General features: G+C 40.4%; 1 protein-coding gene across 2 annotated transcripts in view; it reads left to right on the top strand.

Annotated features, from left to right (window-relative positions):
* The window catches only part of ETFA (electron transfer flavoprotein subunit alpha), an 86932-nt gene extending 75252 nt beyond the window's left edge, over positions 1–11680 (top strand). The window contains exons 11-12 of one of the 2 annotated variants that reach the window (XM_036067662.2): positions 2100–2180; positions 11091–11680. In XM_036067662.2, coding sequence (XP_035923555.1) covers positions 2100–2180; positions 11091–11129 — 120 coding nt within the window. In that variant the 3' untranslated portion in view covers positions 11130–11680. Of the gene's footprint in view, positions 1–1176; positions 2181–11090 lie in introns of those variants that run through there. The other variant, XM_078079034.1, reaches the window with a different exon arrangement.
* Positions 11681–12273: the final 593 nt, after the last annotated feature.

The following is a 12273-nucleotide window of genomic DNA, read 5'->3' as shown; positions in this document are numbered from 1 at the left end:
AAATTATTTGACCATATATGTGAGGGTTCATTTCTGAGTTCTCTGTTCTATCCCCTTGGTCTGTATATCTCTCTTTATGCCAGTACCACACTGTTTTAATTACTGTAACTTTGTAGTAAGTTTTGAAGTCAGGAAGTGTGGATCTTCCAGCTTTGCTCCTTTTCTAGATTGTTTTAGCTATTCAGGGTCCCTTGAGATCCCATATGAATTTTAGGATAGGTTTTTTAATTTTTGCAAAAAATGTCATTGGAAGGACAGTTTCAGTGGATATAAGATTTTTGGTCAAGAGTTTTTTTCTTTTAGCATTTTGAATGTATCAGCTCACTGCCTTCTGGCCTCCAAAATTTCTGAGAAATCTGATGATATTCTTATTGAGGATCCCCTGTATGTAATGAGTCACCTGTCCTCATTTTCAAGATTCTCTTTTTATCTTTGGCTTTTGAAAGTTTGATTATAATGTGTCTTGGTGTGGGTCTCTTTGAATTCATCTTTCTTGGAGTTTGTTGAGCATCTTAGATGTTTATCTTCATGTCTTTCATCAAATTTAGAAAGTTTTCAGCCACTGTTTCTTCAGTTATTCTTTCTGCCCGTTTTTCTTTCTTCTGGGACTCCCACAATACATATTTTGGTTTGTTTGATGTTGGCCCACAGGACCCTTAAGTTCTGATTACTTTCCTTTAATATTTTTCTTTCTATTCTAAGGACTTGATAATTTTCATTGTCCTACTTTCAAGTTTGCTGAAATCAGCCTTTGAATCTCTCCAGTGAATTTTTCATTGCAGTTATTATACTTTACATCTCCAGAATTTTCTTTTTGGTTTCTCTTTAGGTTTTCTGTCTCTTTTTTGATAATTCCATTTTGTTCATACATTGTTTTCTTGACCTTCTCCACATCTTTATAATTCCTGAGCATCTTTAAAATGGTTCTTTTAAAGTCTTTCTCTAATGGAGATGCCATCAGATCTTTTTCAGAAGCAGTTTCTGTTGATTTTTTTTCCTTGAATAGTCCCATATTTTCCTGTTTCTTAGTATGCCTTGTGATTCTTTTTGTTGTTGTTGAAAACTAGATATTTGAATCTAATAATGTATTCCTGGAAATCAGATTCTCCTCCTTCCCCAGGGTTTGCTGTTTTGTTGTTCTTGTTTTTATTAATTCTTGTTTTTTTATTGTTGTAGGCTATCTCTATGCCAAAGATTAACCTGAGGTATAAACTTAAGGTCTTTTTGTGTCTTTTCTGAGCCTGTATGTGAGGTTAGTTTGTAATTTTCCCTGTATATGCAGTTGCTTTTGAGTGTCCTAGTCTTGAATGTCAGGCTCCCAAAAGGAGAAAAGAACATTGAAGGGAGGCAGAAGTGCTTTGACATTTTAAATCCCCTGGAGGTAACTTTAGCCAGAGGAGGCGAGGGGCTTGTAACAGTGGGGGAGGTGCAACAGCAATGGTCTTCCTCCTCTTTGTATGTATCTCTTTGATCAGTAGCAGCAGTCAGTAATCAAAGCACAGGTCCCCAGTCGTTGGAGGACAGGGTTCTTTTTGTCCACTCTGTCTCCTGCAGGCTGTGTACAGGCTGCTGCAGGAACATGTGCACAGCTGCTTGCCATTGGGGGTGGGGAATGAGTACCTGTTACTGCACTAAGAGCTGCAGTTCATGCAAGCCTTGCCCTGGAAGTTGCAGACCTTCAATAGACTCTGGATTTCCAAAATGGTTACATTAGACAGATTCTGCCAGTGCAGTTGTTAGCAGTGTAGGTAGGAAGACAGATTCCTCCTGATGCTTCCTACTTTGCCATCTTCCCAGAATCCTCTCCTCTGATTTGTTACTTCCTAAAACGTTTTTCATATGTCAGTAAAGAACTTAGAAAAATAATGGTTTAAAACCGTTTTAAATACTATGATGGGCTAGTGGTGCTGTGGGAGATAATTTTATGTGCAAACCCAGAAATTTCTAAATTTACAATATTGGCACAAATGAATCAAATCGATCTTATTTAGTAGACATTTTTAACCATATAAATTTGTTGTTGGGAGTGTTAATCTAGAACCATCAATTTATGGTATGTTTTCTTGATAAAGGCCAAACTCTTTGTTTTTATTTCACAGACAATTGTGGCTATTAACAAAGACCCAGAAGCTCCAATTTTTCAAGTGGCAGATTATGGAATAGTCGCTGATTTATTTAAGGTAAGCTGGCCTTGGGAGAGATGGCTGTTACCTAGCTTGTCATCCAAGAACCTCTTAGAGTTGGTCAGGAAAACATTGTATGTTTGTATACCTGGGTGTCTGTCTTTGTATGTATTATATAGGTACACAGTTTTGAACTAACTGTGAAGTTGTCCTAATAAATACATGAAGTTTATTTATTTATTTATTTTTTTAAAGATTTTATTTATTTATTTGAGAGAGAGAATGAGAGACAGAGAGCATGAGAGGGAGGAGGGTCAGAGGGAGAAGCAGACTCCCCGCCGAGCAGGGAGCCCGATGCGGGACTCGATCCCGGGACTCCAGGATCATGACCCGAGCCGAAGGCAGTCGCCTAACCAACTGAGCCACCCAGGCGCCCAAAATACATGAAGTTTATATAGAGCATTATAACTTTACTTTTAAGGAGTCCATATTGTCTTTAAAATATCCACATACTAAGTTAGTACACAGTGTGAAGTGACTCAAGAAATTACGACCTAGAATCATATTTGGCAGATACCTTAAATTCACATCAAATACCCTCATTCAGAGATTTGCCAGAAATGCTACAGCTTTTCTTGTCTTTTAAGTTTTATTTGTTTAAGTAACGTCCACACCCACCATGGTGCTCAAACTCACAACCCCGAGATCAAGAGTCGGATGCTCTTCCGACTGAGCCAACCAGGCACCCCAGTGCTACAACATTTCAAGGGAAGACTGGGCACTCAAGTACAGCTTATCTGACTCAACAAATATGCTCTGCTTGCTGTGTTTGAGAGTTAAAGGCCTTCCTGATGTGATATATGTAGGGGAGAACACTTATTTCCCATTCTCGTACTTTTTTGAGTGTTCTTTCTACCCTGCCACCATCCCTGTATTTGCCCTCCCCATGAGCAAAATTACTTTAGTGATACTGATATACACCATTTGGCCACATTTAAAGGTCACAGCTCATGCCTGGCCTGGTTTCTTTCTCTCCCTCAGGGCTTGCCTACAAACTTCCTTGTTGCCTTGTGCAGAAATCACTCATGCAGGCATTGAGGCTCTGGAAGTAGCACCCAACCCTGGGAGGGCTAAGTGGGTTTGCTAGAGTGAGGAACCCCTCGCACAGAATTACAGCAAGTTACTGTGGGCCTTAATAGAGAGGCTGCAGCCTGAGAAGAGAGCTAGGGTGGTCCCCTTGGCAAGAGAATTGGCCCATTACCATGGCTTCACCAGCACTATATATGATGCAGATGAACTAATGAGTATACTTTGAGAGCACATCTCTACTTTGAAGTATATATATGTTCATGCTCAGTGAAGATGGACCCTTCATCTGCTCATGCAGAGACTAGAATGGGGCTGTTGCCCTGGGTCAGCCTTCCCCTTGGCACCCCCTCCCCGCCCCCTTAAAGAGCCTATATCTTGCCTTTGGGAAGAATACAGCCCCTCCTCAGTGATCCTGGGGTCCTGTAATTGAAATTTAGGATTTAGGTATTTCTGCTGCGCCTGTTACCTGGCCCAGCTGTGTAAGAACAAACGATAATTAATGACAGTCATTTGACCACTATAATATACCAGTGGGAGGAAAAGTTAGTATGAAAGAGAAATTTTTTGTATCTCTGCACAAGGATAACTTGGTTCAGGTAGCAAGCATTTAGCTACAGTGAGAAGCTTAAAGGAGTAAAGACCTTTTAATTGAAAAATGAAACACCTCTGAACCCTTACCATGTATCGAGTTGACATGTTTGCAAACAGACATCTACTGTAGTTGCCTTGTATTTTTCTCCAAGAGCATATTTAAGTAAGTTTACAAGTAATTTTGGGTTTTGTTTTTTTTTTTTATTTTAAAGATTTTATTTTTGACAGAGAGAGCACAAGCAGGGAGAGCAGCAGGCAGAGGGAGAAGCAGGCTTCCTGCTGAGCAGGGAGCCCGATGCGGGGCTCCATCCCAGGACCCTGGGATCATGACCTGAGCCGAAGGGAGATGCTTAACCGTCTGAGCCACCCAGGCGCCCCTAATTTTATTTCTAGGATACGTTTTCTGTTTTCTTGTGTACTATGTATTGCCACCTACAGAGTGGGCTCACTTGATAAATGGATGAAGTGTTGGACAGTTGGAAATTTGTGATGTGTATACAGTGGATGCCTGTCTTGGGGCAGGAGCATCTCTGTAGCAATGACTGATGGAATGGTGTCATACACACTATGCCTCTTGCATTAAGGGCAGCTCCCAGGTTTGACATGAAAGAGAGTATGCAAGCGAGTGAGGGTGTGTGCACGTGTGTGTGCTGAAAGGGGTATTTTGGTGAGAGTTCTAAGACAGTAGAAGTGGAAAGGGACCTCAAGAATCAGTGAGCTGATTTCTAACCAGAGATTCTCAAGCTACTTTTGGTGTTCTAAGAAGCCCACATTTGATAACGTGTTTGGACTAAGACCTAAAATTTATTTGCTTATAGCTAGAATTATATTAAGGTAGTGGTTATCTCATGCTCAGAAGTTCTGAAGCACAGTTATATATGCCTTTGATTAATATAAAGGGAGAAAAGTTAATCCTTTAAAAAGCAATCTGGGAGGAAAACTGATTAGATTATGAAAATATTAAAAATCTGGCTTGAGGGGCACCTGGCTGGCTTGGTTGGTAGAACATGCAACTCTTGAACTCAGGGTTTTAAGTTCAAGCCCCACGTTGGGTGTTGAGATTACTTAAAAATAAAATTAAAAAAAAAAAAAAAGTACTGCTTGAGTTGTAGCCTCCCAGTTGCTAGTACATATGTAACACAAGCGAGTTATGTTCTTTTTAAGTTGTCTGTTGTCCCAGAGAGATGTGATTTGGGGAAATTATTCAGCAAGTTTTTGGAACAATTAAGCAAGGCTCCTGATTCTGTTCTTTCACTCATCACCCTACCTTTCCGACTCATCAGGGACTCTGGCCAGGTGGTTCACCACCACTCCTCTACCCTTGATAAATTGCAGTAAAAAGGACCTCACCTTTGGCAGACTCTAGGAACCTAGACGGTATCTATCAAATTGTTTTTTCAGTTGAAAGCAGAATGAGTATAACATAGATGAATATTATAGTAATTCTGACCGAAGAATGGACAAGGTGGTGTATGAATATGCTCCTCAGAACCATGCTCTGTCTTTAAAAAATCAAATATTTAAAGGTGTAACAGCACATAAAAATATGGTTATGCAAATTATGAATGAGAGTTAGCATTATCTATTTCAGATTAAGATTTTAAAGAAAATATCTTAAGTCGGGGCACCTGGCTGGCTCTTGATCTTGGGGTTTTAAGTTTGAGCCCCACACGCTGGAGATAGAGATTACTTAAAAAAAATAATAAATTATAATGAAATCTTTATTTTTTTAGAGAGGGAGGAAGGGTGCAGAGGGAGAGAGAATGTTAAGCAGGCCCCACGCCCGGCGCAGAGCCCAATGCAGGGCTTGATTTCACAACCCTGAGATCATGACCTGAGCCGAAATCAAGAGTTGGACGCTTAACAGAGTGAGCCACCCAGGCATTCCCAAAAATAAAATTTTTAAAAAAAGAAAAGAAAGAGAATATTATAAATCACAAAATAGTTGTGTAAAAAGGACTTTTTTTAGACTAAATTTCTGTGTAAAAATTTTAAATTTCAAACTATCACATAACAGACTAATAATGCTCTGAATGATAGGGTGTCCACCAAACTTTATCGTGTCTGGAGTAAAAATGTGTATGTATTTTATTTTTTAATATTTATTGTTTTACTTCATTCTTCAACAATCATGAGTTAAGAGACATGAGTTGCTTTTTTTCTTCATATAAGAAAAATAATACAGTACAGTAGTTAAGAGCTTTAATTCAAATTCTGTCTTGGCCACATACTGGTTAAATTATCTTGGCCAAGTTATTTAATTTTTCTGAATATAAGCTTCCTCAACAGTAATACAAATATACTACATACCTTACAAGGTTGTATTGAAGGTTAAATGAGATTATACTATACCTAGTACAGTCTGTGTTAAATATTAGGCTACCTGTTTGTATTTCCTTTCCTACAGGTACATAGTAGGTGTTCAATAAATGGTAAATATTATAATCGGAGTCAGAGTGACAGAGTATAGGACACTACCTGACTGGTTGTTATTGTTTTTTTAAATAGTTTTCCTGAGATTTAATTCACAAATCATAGAGTTCACCCTTTTAAAATAAAATGTATAGTTCAGTGATTTTTAGTATATTCAGAGTTATGCAACCATCAACTATCTAATTCCAGAACATTTTCATCACACTGAGAAGAAACCGCATACCTCTTCTCAGTCACTTCCTGTTCCCCACTCTCCGCAGACCCTGGCAACAACTAATCCGTTTTGTGTTTCTATGGATTTGCCAGTCCAGGACATTTCATATAAACAGAATAATGTAATATATGGTCTTTTATGGCTGGCTTCTCAGCATAATGTTTTCAAGATTTATTTGTCTGTGTTGACTTCTGTATCAGCACTTTCTTTCTTTTTATTGCTGAATAATATCCATTGTGTGGCTATGCCTCATTTTGTTTGTCCACTAATCATTTGATGGACATTTGAGTTGTTTCTACTTTTTTTTGCTATTAAAAGTAATGCTATGAGCATTTAAGTTTTTGTGCAGATACATGTTTTTATCTCGTGTGGGTATATATCTAGGAATGGAATTTCTGGGTCACTTGATAACTCTATTTTTCACATTTTGAAGAACTGCCAGCCTGTTTTCCAAAGTGGCTGACCCATTTTACATTCCCACCAGTAATATATGAGGGTTTCTTTTTTTTCTTTTTTCTCTTCTCTTCCCTCCCTTCTTTGTTTATTGTATTATTGGCTTTATTAATAAACAAGTCATGAATCAGGCAGCATCCCATTTAGCAAATAGAGGGGAGCTCCTGTCTTTTCACATTCTTGATGTCCTTTGATGCACAAAAATTTACATTTTGTCGAAGTCCAGTTTATCTATTTTTTTTTTATTGCTTGCCCTTTAGTAGGTGTCATATATGTGAAACTTTTGCCTAATCCAGTACAGTGATTATAGGCCTGCAAGTATCTGTTCAAGTCCTCACTTTCATTTCCTTTGTGTATATGCCTACGGATTGCTGGGTAATATGGTAATTCTGTGTTTAGCTTTTTGAAGAACCTCTGAACTGCTTTCTCTAGTGGCTGCACCATTTTACATTCCCACCAGCAATGTGCAAGCCTTCCAGTTTGCCTATATCTTTGCTCACACTTGTTACTTTTCATTTTTCAAATCAGAGCCATCCTGGTAGGTATGAAATGGTATCTCATTATGGTGGTTTTGACTTGCATTTCCTTAATGACTAATGATGTTGAGCATCTTTTCATGTGCTTATTGGCTATTTGTGTAGCTTCTTTGGAGAACTGTTTATCCAAATCCTTTGTCCATTTTTTAATTGAATGTTTGTCCTTGTTCTTGAGTTGTAGGAGTTCTTTATGTATTCTGGTTATTAACCCTTATCAGATACATAATTTCCAAATATCTTCTCTCATTTTGTAGGTAGGTTGTCCTTTCACTTTCTTTATAATGACCTTTGCACAAAAGTTTTTAATTTTGATGAAGTCCAATTCATCTATTTTTTCTTCTGTTGCTGATGTTTTTTTGGTGTCATATCTAAGAATCCATTGCCAAATCCACGGTTATGAAGATTTAGCACTAAGTTTTCTTCTAAGAGTTTTATTGTTTTAGCTCCCGTAGTTAGGCCATTGTTCCATTTTGGATATGGTGTGAGGTGAGGTTCCATCTTCATTCTTTTGCATGTTGTCACAGCACTGTCTCTGTTGGAGAGACTATTTTATTCCCATTGACTGGACTTTGCATATGACGTGTTTTTTTAAAGCTATTTCCACTTCTCCCCAACGTAGCTGTTCACTAGAGTCATTCTAATCTCTTTACGCTCTTTCTCTGGAACCTGCAGGGCTTACCTCTGTCTGCTTCCTCCAAAATCCTTTTCTCCTCCATGTTAATGTTCTGATTTTCCTGAGTCCACACTTAATCTCTTCCTCAGAACTCCTGGATTTTGAGCATTTAGTGCCATTCTTCTCATCATCTTACATTACAGTGTAAGATGGGCACATTTTTGATTGTGTGGTTCATAGGCCTCTGTCTTTTCTCCCCAACTAGGGAGTGGAACTCTTTGTGGGCAAAAATTAGGCCTGAACTTCTCTATTTCCCATGGTGCTTACCCTGGGGAAATACTAATTAAATGACTGAAATATAGTTGTGTTGTGATTTCTATCAGTAGATTGTCTTATTTTAAATGTAAATTCACTTTCATTTGATCTTACTGACTAGGGAGCTGTGTCTACACTATCTAAAATAAAAATAAGGATCCAGATCTCTGAGTTTGCTCAGGCTGTCAGACATTCAGTGAACTTGAGTGGCATTTTCTTTTCCCTAAGTAATAAGGCATTGTATAGTATGCTTGGAAAGTCTGAGGTTGATCTAGTAAAAAAGGATATAGATGATGGACAAAGTTCCCTCAGCCCTTTTTGGGGGAGTGTGGCAGGGAGACATTCTGGAAGGTTTTTAAAAATTGTATGTTCTAAATCAAGTTAATGTTTCATTTAAAAGAAGTTGGGCTCTAGCCTATTTTTCATGAAACACGTAGGTCCCACGAGAGGCTTGTTTAGCATGTCATCTGTGTGACTGGCATCAGCTCATGGTCTCTCCGCAAGCAGAGCTGGGAGAAGTGGTGCCAGCACTTAGTGCTGCCCCTCAGCTAATGCCTACTTGCTCCATGGTAAACATGGGCCTTTTAATAGGCTAGAGACAAAGTGACATTCGGAAGAAACAACATGTCGACAATTTCCTTAATAAATTTTGTACGAACACATTATTTCCACCTAATGGAAATGTAGCTCTCTTAAATAATTGAGAGGCTTTATTCATCAGTGGTGAGTTCAGCTGGGATCTCTCTGAGCTAGGACAGTTGACAGCCCCGTGGAAGACTGGGTAATTGATATTTTACACAGGTGGCTCAGCTAGTTTTCAGGTGGGCTCCGGGTGACATTCCCCTGAGTCCCCGTGCCCCACGTACCTGTGCCATCCACGCTGCCCCAGAGCAGCTCCACACTGAAAGCTCCAGTTGCAGTCACTGAACTGCCAAGACTAAGAGTAATTCATCCTTTTTAAAATGGGAGCCAACTCAGTCAGTTTTCCCTCACTGTGGTTTCTTTCTCTGTCTGCTGACCAGACACTGTGTTAGCACAAGGCCTTAATTTCATAAAGAATGATGAAATTGAATGTTCAGCATGCAGTCATTTTTATGTGCTGAAAGATGGGAACATGTGCTGAGGAAGCAACTACAGTGTTTGTGGAATGAAAGAGGAGTGAGCAAATGAACAATGAGAAAACAAGTGCTAGAGGAGGTTGACAGGCTCATGTCTGAACAAGAGACTTTGGTGTGGACTTCGAAGCAAAGGCAGGAATGCAGTAAGGGAAAGAAGAATACCCAGAAAACACGAAGGTAAAAAATACACATTACTCTCCTCAAAGAAGAAAAAGTGGGCTCCTGTTTGTTGTGGTGCCTTTCTGAGGTTTGTGATTGTGTCAGAAAGCTTCCTAGGCAGGGCGTCTGGGTGGCGCAGTCGGTTAAGCGTCTGACTCTTGGTTTTGGCTCAGATCATGATCTCAGGGTCGTGATCTCAGGGTTGTGAGGTCGGGCTCCATGGTTAGTGTGGAGTCTGCTCAAGACTCTCTCTCCCAGGCGCCTGGGTGGCTCAGTCAGTTAAGTGTCTGCCTTCGCTCAGGTCATGATCCCAGGGTCCTGGGATTGAGTCCCACATCGGGCTCCCTGCTCAGTGGGGAGTCTGCTTCTCCTTGCCCTCTGCCCCTCCGCACTGCTTGTGCTCTCTCACTCTCTTGCTCTCAAGTAGATAAAATCTAAAAAAAAAAGTTTCCCTCTCCCTCTGCCCCTCCCCCTCTAAAATACATAAATAAATATTTATTTAATAAAAAAAGAAAAAAAAGAGAAGTTCCTAGGCAGTGTGTGTGCTCATGGTCTTAGCAGCCTTGTGTCCGGGTGATCTTCCCTTCAAAGGTTGTAGTCTTGGGGTGCCTGGGTAGCTCCATTGGTTGAGCATCTGACTCTTGATTTTGGCTCAGGTCATGATCTCAGGGTCATGAAGTCGAGCCCCCCATGGGGCTCTGCGCTGTGGGAAGTCTGCTTGAGATTCTCTCTCTTTCTTTACCTCTGCCCCTCCCCCCACTCATGCTCTCCCCTCTCTCACTCTCTAAAATAAATAAATCTTTAAAAAAGAAAGGCATGTAGTCATCCCACATTCCCACAGACAAGAGGAGAGCCTAGGGGAGGGTGGTGGGAATGAGGGCGCACCTCGAGCCTCAGCAGCAATGCACATGGCTTCTTTTGGTTTCTGTGTACTTTTTTTTAAAAAGATTTTATTTATTTATTTAGAGTGAGAGGGGCGCCTGGGTGGCTCAGTCGTTAAGCGTCTGCCTTTGGCTCAGGTCATGATCCCGGGGTCCTGGGATCGAGCCCCGCATCAGGCTCCCTGCTCAGAGGGAAGCCTCCTCCTTCTCCCTCTCCCACTCCCCCTGCTTGTGTTCCATCTCTCACTGTCTCTCTCTCTGTCAAATAAAAAACAAAAAACAAAACAAAAAAAAACTTTATTTATTTAGAGTGAGAGCAAAAGAGAGAGCGTGAGCAGGGAGAGGGAGAGAATCTTCAAGCAGACTCCCTGCTGAGTGTGGAGTCCGACTCAGGGCTCGATCCCTCGACCCTGAGATCGTGACCTGAGCTGAAATTAAGAGTCAGATGCTTAACCGACTGAGCCACCCAGGCGCCCCTGCCTCTGTGTACTTCTTAAGGAGCTGTGACCATATCACACTGAAGGCTCAAGTTGCGTAATTACTTTTTGTTTTTTTTAATTTGCAGGTAGTTCCTGAAATGACTGAGCTGTTGAAGAAGAAATGAGTTACAATGTTTTAAGAAAGTATTCAGAGTATTCAACTGAAATAGAAATTCATGGCTATTATAGTAATCATTGGAAAGTTTGGAGAGCTACATATCATAATTTGAGAAAAATTCTCACAGATGCCAGAATGCTTTTTTGTGAACCTATTATTCTATTTCTTTTATTTGTGGTTCCAAGTAATTATTTTTTAAAGTTTTCTAATTCTGTAATAAAATATATAATAAAACATTTCCACAGCTTTAAAACTACTGACAGAAATATGCCTAGCTTTGTAAAGAAAGAAAATTGAAGAAAGGGAGTAAAAATTTATTTTTTCTTTGCCTGTTTTGTTCATGGACATGTTTTAGGCAAGATTGTAAATATGAATGTTCTCTCCAGACTAATCATCTTAATCTAGTTGTTGAGAGAAGGGACCTAGATTGGCAAATTCAGAGTTAAAAAAGCATGGCCGCAAAGCATGAATATTATGTTAAATATACTCCAGTCTTCAGAAAACCGTAACTAATAAAACAAAAGCAGACCAGACTTAAACCTGAACCTGCTAAATGAATTTAGTTGCCTTACATTAAATTTAATTTTCCATTTCGTTCAGCTTATAGGAGTTTGTGTCTATAAAGGAGAGGGGAGTGGAGAAGGAGGGACTGCTTTGACACAATGCAGCCTCTTATGCTAACAGTTTGATATTATAAATGTTAAAATCCTGCTCAGAGAATGCTTTGGCTTTTCTCTGGCCCTCCTGATGCTTCCTTTGGGCTCTCTTAGAAGACAGCCAAGCATGTGAGATGGCCACATGTGTGGCTGGCTTTGGCACTCTCCCTCTGCTGCCCTAGAGCGCGACGGAGACGGAGAGTGTCACAGGGGCTAGGAGCTGGTATGCGTGCGGCTGGGGAGGCTTTGGCCCGTCCTGTGGGAAGGGGTCCTGGAAAGGTCAGGGTCAGCAGGTGAGTAGAATGAAGACAACTGCCACCTGAAGCAGATCTGCAGAAGTTAGAGTAGTCAACAGGTTAAGGACAACAGCGGGGAGGAGATGGGGAGTGACCAGTGGTACAAGAGGGGATGGGGGCCGAGGTGGTCAGCCTGTCCCTCTCTGTGGCCAGCCTGGGGCTTGGCTGCTTGGACTCTTTTTGATTTTGTCACAGTCAC

Source organism: Halichoerus grypus, chromosome 8, assembly GCF_964656455.1.
Source record: "Halichoerus grypus chromosome 8, mHalGry1.hap1.1, whole genome shotgun sequence".
Lineage (NCBI taxonomy): Eukaryota > Metazoa > Chordata > Mammalia > Carnivora > Phocidae > Halichoerus > Halichoerus grypus.
Note: the sequence above shows the minus strand (reverse complement) of the source record. Positions and strands in the feature narration are given on the sequence as shown.